Source organism: Rhododendron vialii, chromosome 9a, assembly GCF_030253575.1.
Source record: "Rhododendron vialii isolate Sample 1 chromosome 9a, ASM3025357v1".
Lineage (NCBI taxonomy): Eukaryota > Viridiplantae > Streptophyta > Magnoliopsida > Ericales > Ericaceae > Rhododendron > Rhododendron vialii.
The window spans coordinates 1,993,579-2,011,779 of NC_080565.1; the positions used below are offsets into that span (position 1 = coordinate 1,993,579).

The following is an 18,201-nucleotide window of genomic DNA, read 5'->3' on the forward strand; positions in this document are numbered from 1 at the left end:
ACTGGCTAGAATATAACATCCTTTGGTCCAGACTTTCTAACATTTATGTTAGAAAGTGAGACTCGGACATTCAAGAAAGCAACGAGCTCTCCTGAGAGTCCTTTGTGAAAGGAGGCTATCAAGAGTGAAATTGATTCCATTCTGCAGAAAGCGAATGAGCTACGTATGAGTCAGATGGATGTCAAGGTAGCTTTCCTAAATGGCGATTTAGATGAAGGAATCTACATGGAGCAACCTGAGGGTCTTTCAGCGCCAAGTCAAGAAAGGAAAGTATGTAGGCTTGTTAGATCTCTGTATGGTCTAAAGCTAGCACCGAAACAATGACATGAGAAATTTGACAATACTATGTTGTCGAGTGGTTTCAAAATCAACGAATGTGACAAATGTGTTTATGTCAAGAACACAAACGAATGGAACGTCATTTTGTGTCTGTACATTGATATATGATATGCTCATTGTTGATAGCAATGAAAGGGTTATTCGATCTACCAAGGATATGTTAAACTCGAAGTTTGACATGAAGGATATGGGCCTTGCAGATGTCATTTTGGGTGTCAAGATCACCAGAACATCTGTCGAACTTGCGTTGTCTCAGACACACTACATTGACAAGATTCATGAGAAGTTCAACCCGTCTGATTCAAATGTCGCAAAAACCCCTGTGGATTTAAGTCTATATTTATCCAAGAATGGGGGGAAGGCATATTTCAATTAGAGTATTCTCGGATAATTGAGAGCCTGATGTACTTGATGAGTTGTACAAGGCCCGATATAGCTTATTCAGTCAGCAGACTGAGCAAATACACGAGTAATCTAGGTCGTGATCACTGGAAGGCAATAGTCAAGGTTCTGCACTATTTGAAGTATACTCGTGATCTAGGGTTGCACAACACCAACTATCCAGTAGTACTGGAAAAGTATTGTGATGAGAACTGGATATTAGATATGAAGGACTCAAAATCCATGAGTGGGTATGCCTTCATACTTGGTGGTGCACCTGTTTCTTAGAAATCCTTCAAACACACATGTATAGCACGTTCAACGAGGAAATCAGAGTTTATCGTTCTAGATAAAGCGTTTGTGGCTCCGTCGATTTTTGGAGGATATTTCAAGATGGCCGAAACTTGTGCCAGCGATTAGTATCCACTGCGACAGTCGATCTTCAATTGGTAGGGCACAGAGTAATATGTATAATAGTAAGTCTAGATATATTCGACATAGACATAATACCATTAGGCAATTACTCTCAAGTGGGGTTGTCACTATTGACTATGTGAGGTCAAAGGACAACATTGCAGATCTGCTAACCAAAGGGTTAAATCGAGAGCTAGTTGAGCAAGTATTGAAACAGATGGGGCTAAAGCCACTACGCTCATAATTACAGTAGGGGTAGCCAACTTAGCTGACTGGAGATCCCAAGATCTAGGTTCAATGAGACTATCCTTTATGAGTAGCCGAGAACGATCACTGAGGAGACTCGGTCTCCTGCCCATTCCTATGGTGTAGAACAATGATACCTGCAAATGGAAAGAGGTTAAACATTGCTTTTAATGACTCCTATGAACTGAATTGCCAGGCGGGGTATAGCATGATACCCTTTATAGGAAAGTCACCTATGTTAGTATGAAGTGGGGCAGCTTCTTTGAGAATTGTGGCGAAATTCTCAAGAAAATACTCGCAGAATCAGGAAGAGGGTGTCATGGCCAAAATGAACCCAACAATGAGAACTGAACTACGTTAGGAGAAGTCCTGTGTGACGTCTATTGTCTCGGTTTACATCGGTGGCGGAACAGTTCAAAGCGAGACCACATACTAATCTGTCAACAAACCCGATAGACTATCACAAGGGAAGGTTCTAGGCCAAAAGCCACCTATCCTATGTAGGAATTATCCGTTGTCGCTCTCTCGGATCAACTTTGTACTCTGCACCAGTATGCTTGCCAATTTCATTCATGGGGAGGATTGTTGAAAATTTACGAAATTTCAAATGAATGAAATCGGGACTTTTGGAGAGTCTCCCGAGGCAACCGGTACCGGGTTCGTTGTATCTGGATGCACCACAATAAATAGACTTATTGATGTGTGCGGCTGTAACTCCCGTAACCCCTCCACCTTGATGGCAGCATTACTCTTCCATATTGATTGCAGAATTTATACTCACATTATACCTCCTGGAGTTACAAATATCTCCTTCACTCTATAAGATGATATTCATGTTTTTTTGGAGAGAACCAGAAGTTCACAACATTCCAGATATACTCTGATAACCGTTCTTTGAAAGAGAGAGGCAGACTGTTGTTCAGTTCGCCAAGGCGGTCGACGGTAATGTTCCGACGGCTTGTGGTTTAGCTGAGCCAACTCTGGGAGGAAGACGCTAATGTAACCTACAACACCTTTGGTAGGCTGCGAATCTTTCTTAAGGAGACTGTGGTATCACACAGGACTCGGTTTGATATTTTGAAAATTCAATTTGTATCTCATTCTTATACTCTGTCCATTGTTTTTGTATTTTGTAATTCGATTCAATCTTGTAATTGTATCATTGATAATGAAATTGTTCTCTGGAATATTATGTGATTGCTGAATTTTTCCCAACAAATTAGAAGGACATGGATCCTCTCCGGTTCCTTTGAGGGATACAACAGTCCTATCTGACCCTTCCGAGTCCTTGGCGGGCTTGTTTCGATAATTGAAAATGGTCTCATCACTTTAGCCACGTGGACAACCATATTAGCTCATTGGATATCATTTGAGATGTTTTCGGAACGCATTTATCTTGAAAAAATTAACCGATAGTTGGGGAAACTAATTCTTGTCTCAGAAATAGGAAGGAAGGTTAATGGTGCAACAGCTTCTATTGAGCGATCAATTAAGGAGGCTACAGATACTTCAATTCAAAGGGTGGGAAAGACAAACAAACGTTAAGGGCCATTTATTGGTTAATTTGAGTCAATAATTAAGGAGGCTTCCCAGAGTGTTTAAGCTTTATTTGTCAATTGCTAGCATGGAATTCAAATGAGCTTTCATTGAGATATATTGTCACGAGAAATAATTTATTGACGTTAATTGTTCGAATAAAATTAATGATTTTAATATACACGTTATAGGCATAATGAGTCAAGCAACAATATGAATTGGGGAAATTATAGTTACCCCCCTCGAACTAACCCTCGCATACACTTACCCCCCTCTAACTTTTATTTTTGGCACTTAACCCCCTCAAACTAACTGAAATTCAAACGGTCATAACTTCAAACGGTCATAACTTCTTCGTCCAAAATCGAAAATATGCAAATTATATATCGATTTCGAGGTCTTGAAGTCAGCTTTCTAATGACACTAAAAACACATCACGATTCAAAGCACACAAAAAGTTATGATCAAAAGAGTAAGGGCTGGTAGACAGAAAGACCGTTTTGGAGCAGTAATTGATTCCGCAAGTGATTAATGTAATTACAAAAATTACAGAGATAGATGATATGAAAAACAAACTACTCGATTGTTGAATGAGATTAAATGCTTTGCACCTAAAGTGGAAAAGCCATGATTTCTGTCACCTATTGTGGGTCTTACCGTATGGTCATTGCAGTAACCAAAATTGTTCATCGTGTAGGACCCTTAGATTAGTATATCAACGCCCAAAAAGAAAAAAAAATCAGTTTTTTCAGACATTGATAGGTATATAAAAAATAAAAAATTGAGTTTTGATTTGTACAATAGACGGTCATGAATAGTTTAATTTTAAAGAATCAGACCGTCCATTTTTCACCTAAGATGGTGAAAACCGGGGATTTTCCACCTAATTTGAGGGGGGGGGGGGGGGGGGGGGGGGGGTTTGTTTGGGCAAGCGAACTGTTAGAGCAAGTTTATTAGTTGTTAGTTAAAAATGCTGGTAAACAGTGCACTTTTTTCATTTTATCTACTCACATCTCTTTCAACACTACACCAATGCTATTTATTTAATCTATTCTCTATTAAAATATCATTACTTTTATGTTCTTTTTCTTTTCTGGGGAGAGAGAGAGAGAGAACAATTAATAAAATAATATACTCATGGTGAATAGTGTTTAGGATTATTTACATTCACAGTTCATGAATGGATTTTACCTAGGCCTTTACCTAATCTATTGCAATGCTCATTTGAGAGTTTTGCTTAGTATAATCAGTGAACAAACACATACCTAACTAAAATTTCGTCTTCAAAAAAAGTCACAAGGCACATATAATCAGTCTCTAGATTGTTAGGGTACCTGGCTATCTCAAAATGAAACAAAGTGGTTGCATAATAATTTTAAAGTGATTGTTCTCTTGTTATCAATCATACAGTGCCACGTAGACGGATGTGGTTGGTGTTGCGGTGAAGTGCCGTGTCTAATCCTCTTATCATGAACAAGTCAAATTAAGTGAACCTAATATAGAACAATATTGCACGACACTTGCATGTTAAATGAATCTTATTGGGAGTGGAAAGTAAACTCCCCCTAATCCTCTTTACACAATTTCTCCGTAACAAGAATTGCCCGCCCACTTATTTTTTTAGGGCAGAACGACTTGTAACCACAAATTTTCTAAACGTAACCCCTATTGAAATGATGTCGTTTTAGGATGGATCCATCTCTTCTTCTTCCACAGATTCAATCCACCTCCACGACTCCACCCTCTCTTCCGAGCAGAGACAACCACTCCACCACCAAACTCCACAGATTCATCCCCCGTCCTAAGACTTCATTCCGCCCACCGGACCGGTGCCCCACGGCGGCAAAATTATTCGTTCATGGAGTTATTAGTTCTTCTACCGCTTTCGTTCGTTTGTATGTAGCATTGTTAGGTATTTAGGGGATTTCTCTGGTGATGGAACAAGAATAGGGTAATCAGAACCAAACCCATAAAGCTGTAGATGCCCAGGTTTATTTTGAGATTTCATTAAAAAAATCAGATTTTAGTAAGCAACCCTTCTCTTCAACTCTAAGACAATTTCGGATTTTAGAACTTAAAAATGTTTACAAATTTCAGATTCTAATACCTGAACACTTTATAATGGATCTTGAAGATGCGTCATGTCCTCTCTTTTTTTGGTCAAAAACGTAGATTTTGACAGTTAAAAATGCAAAAAACGCAAATTTTGAATGCGTCATGCTCCCTATAACGCATTCACGAAATGCGCAATGAAACTGGGTTCGTCGACTCCGTACGAATGAATCTAGGTAGGTCAGGGCCTTTGGGAGCAATTGCACAAACAGCAGACTCCGACTGGGGAACGGGGCAATCTATAATAAAAAAATAAAAAATAAAAAAAACACACAAAATGAGTGAAAAAGTGTACGCTCCAAAAAGTCGAGTTCTTTTGTGTTGGCACTTCCATTAACAAAACAAATTTCTCTGTATCCAATTTATCGAGTTGTATTTTATTTTACTTATCTATTTAGAGAGTCTGTTTAGGGATTATGTGGAAAGGGTTGCATGATTTTATTTTTGGCATGACTTACATTTCAGTCAATAACGAAGCTCATGTGGTAGAGAGATATTAGGCTGCTCAATTGAGGAGGCCCTTCCCTAATTGGGAGTTGGAATTTTTAGGGATGGGGGACTTCCTTGAAATGCTCCAACGTTGCCAGATTCAAGGAGAGTGAGAGCACATCTTGTCTTGGAGACTTGCGAGGAGTGGTCTATACTCGGTACAGTAACGGCATTTTGAGTTACACTAATCTTTTCATTATGAGTAGTCCATTCTGAACCTAGATATATAGCTTCGACCAAGATGGTACTTTTTAGCAGATTAGTTTTGCATATGCTAGTAGGGGAGGACACTAACCACCCGTTACTGCATTGTTCAGTGACGAATGAGGTGGGGAATCTTGTTATTTCCTCTTTAGTGTATTTGGGCTGATGCCTTGTACAGAGTGAAGCAACATGTCACTAATGGGCTAGAGGGTTTCTGATGAGCAGATTTAGGGACTCTGTATTTTGGGTTTTCTAGGAATGAGGGAATAAGAGATTTTTTGAGAATGACGACAGCTATTATTGTGCCCAGAGAACTGATTGCTAATTTGTCCAAGGAATTCTTTCCTTTTGACTCTTGATTCTTGTGTTGATCTTTTGAAGTAAAAGCTCATTAAAAAGCTTGAAATTGGGCTCCGCAAAGTCTCCTCCATTGCAATCCTTCTTGGCTGTATATCTCCAATTTTATATTTTGGGTTTCTGGTTCCTAATTTGATGGATAGATGATTTTGCTGTTGATTTTGCTCCTAATTTTATTGGGCAACGATTGTTGAGCTTCTATTTTCTCGTGCATATGTCTGAGATGCCCCTTTTTGTGCAGATTATAACATGATTGCTGGAAGCAGATAGGGAAAAACGTGTTGGCTTATATGGAATTCTAAAGTATGTTTTCAATTTTTCCTCCACCCCTGCACTCGGGGTCGGACAAGATGTTATTTTTAAAGTTTTACCATGATTTGTTAGATCATGGAGGGTTATGTTCTGATACCTCTTCCGTTTCCGTTTTCTAGAAATGAGTAGCTTCCATAAAAGTAAGCTGAAATTGGTATGTTTGGGTGAATTCCATCCATAGTAGATATGCACTAACAAGAACGTAGATGAGCATAAAATTTCATCATTCTCTTGTGATTTTGCGGGTAGCATACTGATATGATCATGATTTACGAGTCTATGATTAAGCGGAGCAAAAACGCATGTACATACGCGAAAAGGTGCTTTGTAGAAAGGTTGGTGCTCTAGATTGAACTTTATGACCAGCCGTCTTTAATGTGCTTGTTTTTCTTTTCTGTCCCAATCTTATATTGAAATTCGGTGTCGTTGCTCTAATATGGTCTGTATATATTTCAGGTGCCAACCAAAAGAAATGAGTACTAGTGTGGCCTTTCATTGTTCTTATCTGCTATTTGCATCATGCTCTGATGGTATGGTTTATCCCTATTTGAATTAGAATCCTCTATTGTTCCACTGGAAATTCTCCGAGGAAATTACAAGTTCAAATGGAAAAGATTTGTACTGACTCTTCGCCCTTTTCTTCTTAATGTGGTTGAAATGGAAGCAGTGATTATCCTTGTGAATATACTGAAATATTTCAATACTGATGGTGACATACACACTTTCTATTGAACATCCGCTGACTTCTTTTTGTCAATTTTCCCGAATTTTAGGAGTAATGAACTTTAAGTTCCATTCTCGGCAACCCTGGTTGTTTATGGCAGTGTTGGTTCAGTGATTAGACTTCAGTGTCGCTAAGTATCAGAAACTGATCTGTTCAAAATTAAGTGGAGAAGAAAAGCATTTCAAAATGGTGATAGGACAATCCCACTGGGGATGGAGCGCAGCTGAAGTATGTAACAGCGGATATATTCAGTTTTTCTAGGAATTGCGTTATGTAGCAAGAAAGTCATGCCCGATAACACTTCAATAATGCCAGTCTTCAATGAGCGCGCTTGAACACTATCTATGTTTGTATCAATAATTGAATTTGCAGACTTTTATGGTCCCGCATAAAATGTTCCTTTTTAGCAGTCCTGTTCATGGTTAATTTTGGGGACAATTCATTTTGACTCGTAAAGCTGGAACTCTTTAGCAAAGTCCTTCATAGCAGATAGTATCATCTCTGGACTAATAAAATTGCTTTCTAGGGTGTGGATCTCGGAATTAGGGAAGGAAACAAAAAAAGCGCAATATTAGTTATGGCCAAGCACAGATTTTGTTTTGAAAATATCCATCCACTCCAGAGAGTGGCAATAACACATCCAAGCTTTTTCTGAATTAGCCCCCTCCTGGTTGTATTTCTGCCTATATGAAAGAAAAAAAATAGGCAATTCGTCTTTTCAAAGTAGTGAAATGGGGCCTTTCAATATTTAGATGGTGAGAGCACACATTTTGCTTCAAAAAATCCATCCGTTCCAGACACTGCAAAACCACATACAAGCTTGCACAAAAGAAAATGATTTCCAAGTCCTGGTTTTTAGAAAGATAAAAACCACGTTGTCCTTGTAAATATTGACATTCTGCTTATAAAATCTTATACAATCAATAGAATTTCTATGAATAAACTGTCGCACTATTACAGTAACAACAAAACTATACAAAGTGCAATATTTGTCAACCGAAGTTCACTAATCATGGCCAACCCAGTCCCATTCTGGGTCTTCAATATTTATGAGAAAATGTCTTCCCTAACACCCTTCTTTAATCATGAAAGACCCCAAGCTAAACATGAAAGTCTGAGCATTATGGAACGTGAAGTGCTGCAATGGATGGTATTTTCTTCCGTAGTTTCCGTGCGACAGACACCCCAACAGTAGTTATAGCTGCAGCTGGCCCAGTGATTTGAATTTTTCTGATTGGCTCTTCGATTGCTACTAGTTCAAGAGATTCACTAGGTTCTCCGACTATGTAGCCGGTATTTCTTGACGGACCTAAATGAATGAAAAGAAGTGAACTTCAATGACTCGGGTATAGATATAATCAAATACATTGAAACCTATAAAAGCTTCTTGTAAGTACTAAATCAAGTATCGACTCAGAATATGGCGTTGTTGCCAAAGAATGAAATTTCATGAACCATGAACGACGTATATCAGTTTTTAGGACATAATTTTTATCCCATGAACAGTGAAGCTCCTATCAGTGAGACGCCGAATAAATGTTCAAAATCTAGTGAGGACATTCTATTATCAGTAACTGTCCACTCATTGCTTCTCTCCAGCAAAAATAACACAACAGAATCCACAAGATTTCGGTCATTACCACAACAGCCCACATAGTAGCCCTATTGACTCAAAACTAGGGTTCTAAATAAAGTAGCATATCAACCAACAAACTGGCATACAGGGATTTTGGATTTGTGATATCGATATTTCAGTACATCAGCTGATACTGTCTTATATCAACCAAAAGATGGTTGTATGAGCAATACATATACATATCCTGACACCCCTATAAATCTGGACAAAAAAATATGGTTTCTAAAATGGTAATGCAGCACCACGGTGTAGAAAAGGATCAACTAGTGCAAAAACAAGTTAAAATCACATTTAACTGCTTTAGAAGCTATTACCTTATCTATGTTTTCTTCATTCAACTCAAGGCCTTCTCCTCCTCTGCTTTGGGTTCCACCGCAACTACTTGAGGAAAAAACTCCATTAAACAATGCTTGATTCTCATCTCATACTTGTTACCTAACTTGGACAGGAGCCTCATGCTCCTTGCAGCTTCAACCTCATGACATTGCCATCGATCTCGCCATCAACAATTAACATATGGTCGAATTTCATCCAACACAACCTCCACCTTTTCTGCTGTCAAGGGCAACTCCACAACAGAATCCAACTGCCTTTACAACAGCAAAATAGCAAACAAAGTGAACTAAGAAATTTCAATAAAAACACCAATCTTAGAACCAAAAAGCTAAAGTATTCAAAACACAACGTAAAATTTTCCCCAAAAAATCAGATGCTTCTACTGTCTAAATGACAAACAACAATGATCTACTCACATAATGTGACGACTCGGAACCACAAGCACCACAAAGCAAAGTAACAGATTTCTAATCATTTATTCTAAAAAGAATATCTTTTACTCCTACAACAGTGTTTTAAAAAAAAAAAGTCTAACAGCTCAAATTCCAAACGCTCATCCCACTGTCCTCGCGCCAACAGCTAACCTGCAACACAAACCCTTATGAAGTATACAATATGATGAGAACAGATATTCTCACAATAAATGAGACCAACCAATTAGCGACACGAAGTCAACAATAAGCTACATAATACGACCTCAATATTAGGTCCTCCTCAGTATATGACCAATGACCGGCCTCACTTGCCACACCCAGCCTAATACGACCTCAATATCAGGTCCTCCTCAGTATCTGACTAGTGACCGGCTTCACTTGCCATACCCAGCCTATTATGAGGCTTCTCGGGCCGTTAGCACAGTAGACAAAATCACTCGGCCACATACCAAACAATTCCTCGGCACCCAGCCCCAACCCACCACATAACTCAGCTCCAACAATGAATTTATGGATTCAATAAATAAAATAACGGTCAAGCGGAATATAAAGACATGCAAAAAGAATACTCCCGAGATTTAGAGCATATTATATACTTCCTGGCTTGAGTACCTTAAGTAAGTATCGTTGCTGCAATATGTACATCCCTCCACCGTGAACCACCAACTGAAATTGCTACGTTACGCATCACCATGATCGGTCGGACGATTGCTCCACCCCCCACCGCTTCTCTTTTTTCTCTTGACCCTCTCTGTATTTTGTGATACTTGCCGTTTCAGATTTCCTTTATAAAAACCCAGTATCTAACATGTATATATGCAAGTCTTATCCAAGACAAGTTTTGTCCTGACACATCCTAGCATCTCACGTGCACACACCCTCACTACTATGCCACCTAATACTTACATGCAAATATACATATTTTTAATATACGGGGTATTGCACATAAGTTTTCTATACGTTGGCACGTAGAAGGGACTGCAATCCAAGAAAAATAGGAGCATAGGACAGGGCCAGTGAGAGGCTTACAAAGACCAGACTGAAGTGGGGCAACAAAAACCAAGGCTTAATCATTGAATTCAATGAAAAATCATATCTCAAACGCAATTGTTTGGATGAGTTGTTTGAGGAAACTCAGTTACACCAGACTTCTTATGCTTTCCTGGCCAAACCATCCCCCTCTTCCAAGTCGCCCTGATTCCAATATGGGAGTCCTACCATGAAAGTCATGAGTTCATAAGTAATCATGACAACATATATCTAGCCAACTACATTTAAACTATCTACATACTAACTAATAGACATGTTTTCTGGCATTCCTCATTTGAGCCCAAAATGTAAGCATCACTTTGTTTGGTTTTGAATTTTGAAAAGGTTTTTTTGATGTAATGAGTGGAGAGAGATAGATAGAGAAATTTATTGAGAACTGTGCAGAGAGAAAAAAATTTTCCCTCAAAACTTGTAAAAGAACTAAGTGAATCATAGAGTTTCGGCACAACTTTAATTATCTTACTGATGGCAATAGAAAAGAAACTGAGAACTAAAGATACGCTTAGTAAATGAAGATTTATTCCATCTTCATTAGTTGTTTGTCTAGGTGAGTTTGGAAGGTAAAATTACCTTCTTGCTCTCCCTAAAAAAAAAAAAAAAATAGCTGTTTGCTGCTTCTGCCATCAAAAAACAAAATATATACTTCACATCTTCTTTCTCTGCTCCTACTCTAGCCACATTTGGCTGCAGGTATATCATCTAAGTGTATTTCTAGACCACCACACAAATGAAATTTTGAAATCTCGCAGCTCATTGGAAAATCTAGTGGTAAATCACTTGGCAACTTAGTTAGAAAGCTTGCTTGGGCCTACATTATATACTAGATATGGTAAGAAAGAAACTTTACAGATTTTCAAGGTATTCGTCGACCTTTTCTACTGTTTTACATAGTATTTGATGTCCGAAGCTCCCAATTTTTATCTGTACAGCAAACTCCTCTTAACACCATGCTTTGTAGCTGTTGGAAAAATCCCCCCGGATTGTGCCTGTTTGGAAGGTTTGCCGTCTTGATTCTTCTAAGATTGTTTTCGTTAATGAAATTCTCACATCCAATTTAAAAAACAATAGAGTTTCGGATCCTATTTGAAGCTCATAACAGTCGATGATACCTACTCCGAATAATCCGCCCAAACCGTGTACCTAGTATTTTGCAATGGTTGTACGTATGCACGTTCACCACCCCCAACTCTCAAGAATAACAAACTCGATATATAGCAAAATTGACAGTTTTGAAACTGGTTTTTATTTATTTATTCATTTTATCAAGCTCATATGACATCTACAGCTAAGAAAGAAACTTATCCGAACACCCCATATGCTCCATAGAAGTACATCTAAAGAAATGAAAAATGATAGTTTTGGTGATAAAGACAGGCAATAATAATAAGAATTGCCAAAGGAAGGAAAAAAAAAACACAGACAAAGCTTTTGCATACCTAAAATATGACGCCAGAATCAGTGCCAAGAGAATTGAAACAAGATGTAGTGAGATATAATATACACGCGCGCGCACACACACATGTATATTCATACCTATATATATATATATATATATATATAGGAGAGAGAGAGAGAGAGCCTTAGGGGAAGCGGGACGACTGCTGGTTGATCACCTCCGAGGTCTCCCCCAGCACCCACCTTGGAGGCGACTGAAACGAAGTCGACCGGGTTTTCTTGATAGTACCTCGCATCTTCAACGCTGGAGGTTCAACGAAACGACGTCGGTTGATTTAATTAAGACTTCGCCTCTCGTAGCTGAGAAGTCCATTTGGGACGTCTAATCAGAAAATTGTGAGCTCCTTCTGAGTTTATTTCTTAATCTAAGATGTTCAAGTTGTAGATCTTGTTAATAAGATGTAATTTATATAATATAATATGAATCAAGTTCATATTAATAGATAATCGGAGATGATAAGTGCAAATTTAATTTTATAAAAATAGAACTGGTTGCACTTGATCAGACAACGAGTTCATAAAACCTCGTGGCTTCAACGTGCGAGGTTGTTGCAACGACGTCGCACACCATTTGAAGCTCCCACCATAGGGTCTGCGACGGGTAATCTGTAAATTGTGAACTCGTGCTGGATTTAGTTCTTGATCGAAACTGTTCAGTTAGTAGAACTTATCAAGAAAATTAACAATGTTGAAGATCATGCTAATCGAGTACAAATTATTCAATAATCAAAGATGATCGGTGTAAATTTATTTTTCTGAAAATAGTTTTGGCTGCACTGGATCACACCCATGTCGTTTCTTTTTCAGTACTCCTATTACGGGAGAAAATTCACTCCGCGGAGAGAGAGAGAGAGAGGGAGAGAGAGAGAAAGCGATTGTGTGGTTGTTCAGCTGGAGGAAAGGGCCTTCGGGATTTTGCGTAGTTCAGGAAGGAATCCAATGGACTTGTCCCACTGCCATTGTAACAGGTCTCTTCTAATCCTTCATTCTTTCAGCTCTAACTCAAAATCAGTCAGCTGATGTTGATTTTGTATAGCTTTCATTCTTCTTTGGATCATGAAATTTATGCTCCATTGCCTGTTTAAATTGAGTTAATTAATTAAGCTTTGTCGAGTACGTATTTGTCCATCACTGTTCGAGCTGTTGCGAGCTTACTTACATAATCCTTCTGTAGGACCCTTTGCGCTCGCTCTCGATCCTCGCTCTATGCTTGCGCTCTCGCGAATTTTTGTAGTTTGGAAAGCTTTTAAGAATACTCTCTCATGCTCGTGCTTCTGCTCATGCGCATTAGATACCCAGTAACCCAAATATGGGATTTTTTAGAACAAAATTTGATGCGGGAGCTAGCACAGGTGCCTCAATTGACACCTGAGAGTTGCCACTTGTTTCGCCTATGTAATTGTATTTCAACTATGTGGAGGGGTGTTTGATCGGACCTCCTCCACTTCCCGTGGTTTAGATCCTCGCCTGAGCTCTGCCTTGTAACCTGAACCTACAGGGCCAGAAACCACCGCTAGTGCCTGATCCCATCTTTGGTTATTCTTTTTATTGGAAGGGCCCGCTGTAACTTAGTTTGTTGATGATATCTATCAAACATGGATCATAGTATGCTGATTTCTAAGATCGATGGTGTATTCTGTCACTTCTAGTTCTTACTCATTCTTGCTTTGTTGAATAATTTTGTTGGTGATTTTAAATATTACTGGAAGTCATGTTGTAATCTTAGTTTGCTGGAGTACTATTTTCACCAACTGGTTTGTTCTGCACAGGATGGTGCTAGTCTCGAGGCTGCACTTGATTGGCTATACTTGAATTTGCCTGGGAATGAGCTTCTGCTGAAGTTTTCTACTGGGACTTCTCTCAATACAAATGAAGGTATTGTCAGGCAATAGGAGTAAAATATTTAGTGCTTTTTAGAAATGTAGCATACTGCATAACAATAGGTTCATGCATATCAGGGCGGGACATGGAGAATTGTGCTTAACATAAGTTCCTTAATATCGATCATGCTAGGAGGTGCCGTTGGGATCATATCAACTTCAAGAAAGGATTGGGGTCCTTCAATGGATTCATCTGCCAAGATTGAGGAGGAAACGCCTGAACTTAATGTTAGAATCAAGGGGCGTTCAGATGATAATACTCTGGATTCCTGCCAGCCTTCTCAAGCAGTTTGGATACGGAGATATCTGAAAAGTAGAGGTGCACTCAAGCTGGCCGGGACACCTCGTTATAAAAAAAAATTGTCTATGAAGTGTATTTTGTTTAGAAAGTTGGCATTATTCGACAGTCAAAAGGGAAGTTCTTAGCTCTGTTCTAAAAATCGGTCTAGGTGGCTGACTAGTCGGCGCTAGGCAGGGGTTCAAGGCGTACATAAAAATCGGACTAGAGGCGGACTTGTCCGCCGCCTAGGGAGCTGTTTGGCCTACTAATCGACCTCTAGGCACTAGGTGCTCCTCTTCCACTCGACTAGCACCTTAGTGACTTTTAGAGCACTGGTTCTTAGCATCACCGTTCAGTGTTTACCATCTGCATTATGTTTTTGGGTGAATAAGCAATGTGAACTAAGCAAAGATATGTTATATGGTCTTCGTTTAGCTAAATGCTACTATGTTTTGCAGTATCTGTTTTGTATAGTATTGCAGTGTGTGCTAAAATTTTTGGTTTGATAAGTTGTTAACCTGTCTTCGTTGTTTTTTTCTAATCTTCATTGGATATGTACATTCCACTTGAACAAAGAATATGTACCTTACATTTTGTCTGAAATATTCAGTCTCCGTTTTATTTCTGAAACAATGTAGAAAAATATGCGAGGATGAAAAGAACTTGAATTCCATTGCACTCCAGTTGAGTTCAGCCACGTGCTTCAATTGCTATATGCTATTGTTCTTTTTCAATTTATTTTTCTACTTTTTGTGTTATATAATCAATATCATATTGGCAAAACGGCCACCGTGGGCAGTTCTTTAGCTTCAAAATGTGCAGTATAGCATGATAATATGTATTAGAATGCGTGAAATTATACTAAAATTTGTGAAAAGTGTCTCAAAGTTCAAAATTTGGCACTAAATGGGCTGTTGTTAGCATGGTTTATTCTTTGCAGTGTTTTTCTGGGTGGAATAAGCAATGTGAACTGACCAAATAATATGTTACTATATTCAACTAAATGCTGTACATTTGTATGTATACGTAATATTCGTAGCTTGCCACTTTGTCTGATATTTCAGTGTTTGCCAACGTTTTTTTGTTTCATACTTTCTAACATGTTTTTCTTTGTTTTCTAATCTTCAATGGATATTTACTGTGCACTTGAACCTTATGTTGGTTTCTTCTAATACCATGTTCATGATTGCTCTACTCCATAGTCCATACTTTTCTTTGGTTATTCTTTTTATTGGAATGGCCCGCTGTAACATAGTTTGTTGATGATATCTAATAGCTATCAAGCATGGATCTTAGTTTTCTGATGCTGTTTCTAAGATCGATGGTTTATTCTGTCTCTTCTAATTCTTACTCATTGTTGCTTTGTTGAATAATTTTGTCGGTGATTTTAAATACTACTGAACCCAGTGGGATAGAATTCCTTGCGAATTATAGTTTTCAAAGTCCTGTCGTAATCTTAGTTTGCTGGAGTACTATTTTCACCATTGACTGGTTTGTTCTGCACAGGACGGTGCTAGTCTCGAGGCTGCACTTGATTGGCTATGCTTGAATTTGCCTGGGAATGAGCTTCCACTGAAGTTTTCTACTGGGACTTCTCTCTATACAAATGAAGGTATTGTTAAGCAATAGGAGTAACATATTTAGTGGTTCTTAGAAGTGTAGTGTACTGCATAACAATAGGTTCATACATATCAGTGTGGGACATGGAGAATTGTGCTTTAACATAAGTTCCTTAATGTCGATCATGGTAGGAGGTGCTGTCGGGATCATATCAAATTCAAGAAAGGATTGGAGTCCTTTGGTGGATTCATCTGCCAAGATTGAGGAGGAAATGCCTGAGCTTAATGTTAGAATCAATCTGAGAATATTCTGTTTTAAATGTCCAGAAAGTCAGCAGTGAATGTAATTGATGCCAAGACAATGTCAGCTGATCCTGTTGCAGTGGTTGAATTACCAAATAGAGTTCCTTATGGATTCCACGCCCTTTTTGTTATAGAGGTCAGTATTTTCTCTGTAGTGTTAACTCTTGAATACTCCTATCAAAAAAAAAAAAATCTTGAATAAAATTTCAAGTTCACCTGGGTGTAGAGTTCAACCTTTTCTCGTTCCCCTCAAAATTGTATATTAAATTGATATTCTTGCCTCTACACACACACACACACCTCACAACAAAACCAGTGAATAAGTACCATGACTACCATCACCGCCATAATGAGGTTACGAATTGTGGAGATATTATCAAATGCTAAGAAAGCATTGAATTGTTTACAAACACAATGAAACAAGTAGCAAAGCTTTGTATAAAGAGATCTGAGAATTTTACTAATACCATCAACACTTATATACCTTGAATACTTGTTGATGCAGCTAATTGGTTCCATAATAAACTCGTACGCAAAAATCTGATTTGGTTCCTCAAATTTCCTGAAATTTGGTTGGCTTCTGCCAAGTTGATTTTGATGGATAATCAACTCTTTTATTATCAACTGACTGATCTTTTCACAAGAGCAATCCTTGATACATCTCCATGCAGTTCTTCAAAAACAACCAGTTGATTACGAGTTGGCTTCAACCATGACCGAGGAACATGGAACCTTCACTCCCAAAATTTCACGAAATTAGCAATGCGCCATCTAAGCGGTTTAGTAAAGAAAAACAGAAACAAAAAGCTGCTCTTCAGAAAGTTTTTACCATCTTTGAGTTGGTTCCCCACAACCAAGTTGACACTTTGTAGGTCGAAATGTTCTGGGGTAGCTACACCGCGTGCAGTTTCCATTAGTGGAGAGAGAGTCCAATATCTCCGAATGTTCTGCTCGTTGATCCATAGTTGACCTTTTCCCATGCTGCCCGGATTAAAGGAAATTTTCTCTCCGATAATGCAAATAGTTCTCTTACCATTGCGCCCCACGACATCATAAGTGAAAACGAATGCAGCTTCTTCAAATGGCATTGAGATGGCCTCCTTTAACTATTTCTCGGCTTGGCAATAGTCTACTTCTATGAGTTAAGCTACCATCTTGGAAAATTATCTATCCTACGACTCTGGTCATTTTGTATGGTTCTGCTTTATTTTCGCTGTTTTCCTCACTGTGATGCTTAGTAAATTACTAAATTCGATTCATTATGTTTCAAGCAGGAGCAACTTCAAGAACAAGCGAAACTCTGAACCTTTGAAGTGACGTAATTATCAAAATGGTTGAAGTAGAGTTCCAAGGGCATTGGGAGACTTTTTATGTATGTGAAGTTAGGCATTCTCGATGGTCGGTTTACTCTACCAGTATTGTATCTAGACAATAGAAGTATTGTATATGATTTCTAAAAATATTACGAGACAGCATTATACCTTACCAATGCTACTTTGATAGGTTACTTTGCTGTAATGAATTGTTGTACTTTCCGTAGTCTCTGTCTTGGCGTCCATTTTCTGGGGAAGGCTCCCATCCCGTTTTTTATGTCTAGTTTTCTGTCCAATTTGGGCCAACTAAACTGAAAATTACAGCAGTACTTGAAGACTAAACTTTGGGCCAACTAAACTGAAAATTGTCTGCGCCTGGCGACATGCCTTAACAGTCCAAGAAATTGATGTGAACCACACAAATTCAAGGGTAGACCACGGAGGATCGTGTGGCTGGGTGGCTCCCAGGCTGGTGAGGCATTGCCCCTCAAGAGCATCAACTTCCTTCTTGAAATAACTTCTGGAACAGAAGTTCTTATTGTCTTATCTTCCTAAAAGCAAAGATTGGCATGGTGGGTGAATCTCTTGTGGTGCCCATGGCGGGTCTGACGCTAGGAAACCATAAAGCTGAGGGCTCGTTTGGTTCACATTGCTTATCTACTTCCTGCTTAAAAATACGCAATAAGCTTTTTTGGCACCTGCTGGAGTTACTTATTGATCATCAACGCAAAAATCACTATAAGCCAAGTAATTTTGTTCTGCGTCTCATCACAAAGATAAATGAAGAGAGAAATAAGCAAGTAACCAAACCGGCCTTAAAGCAAAGACGAGGAACATCAGT

General features: G+C 38.7%; 1 protein-coding gene and 1 long non-coding RNA gene across 8 annotated transcripts; one reads left to right on the forward strand and one right to left on the reverse strand.

Annotated features, from left to right (window-relative positions):
* Positions 1-7,966: 7,966 nt before the first annotated feature.
* On the reverse strand, positions 7,967-12,200 carry LOC131301909 (uncharacterized). Of its 3 annotated transcripts, none has more exons than XR_009191472.1 (3): positions 10,550-12,077; positions 9,065-10,271; positions 7,967-8,423 (listed from the first exon to the last, which is right to left on the reverse strand). It is a non-coding gene; the product is annotated as an uncharacterized LOC131301909 (long non-coding RNA). The 3 variants fall into 3 exon arrangements; XR_009191473.1 differs by having other exon boundaries at positions 9,065-9,782; positions 9,853-12,072; XR_009191471.1 differs by having other exon boundaries at positions 9,065-12,200.
* Positions 12,201-12,597: 397 nt separating this feature from the next.
* Positions 12,598-17,586, forward strand: LOC131301907 (DExH-box ATP-dependent RNA helicase DExH7, chloroplastic-like). Of its 5 annotated transcripts, none has more exons than XR_009191464.1 (6): positions 12,598-12,993; positions 13,795-13,900; positions 13,984-14,224; positions 15,692-15,797; positions 15,937-16,183; positions 17,322-17,586. XR_009191464.1 is itself a non-coding variant. In XM_058328415.1 (5 exons), exons 2-5 carry the CDS (start codon positions 13,895-13,897, stop codon positions 17,349-17,351), a joined length of 237 nt encoding a protein of 78 aa, XP_058184398.1. In that variant the 5' UTR covers positions 12,615-12,993; positions 13,795-13,894; the 3' UTR covers positions 17,352-17,586. The 5 variants fall into 5 exon arrangements, 1 of the variants encoding a protein (XP_058184398.1); XR_009191465.1 differs by having other exon boundaries at positions 12,602-12,993; positions 14,039-14,224; XM_058328415.1 differs by lacking the exon at positions 13,984-14,224 and having other exon boundaries at positions 12,615-12,993; positions 15,937-16,031.
* The last annotated feature ends 615 nt before the right edge of the window (positions 17,587-18,201 follow it).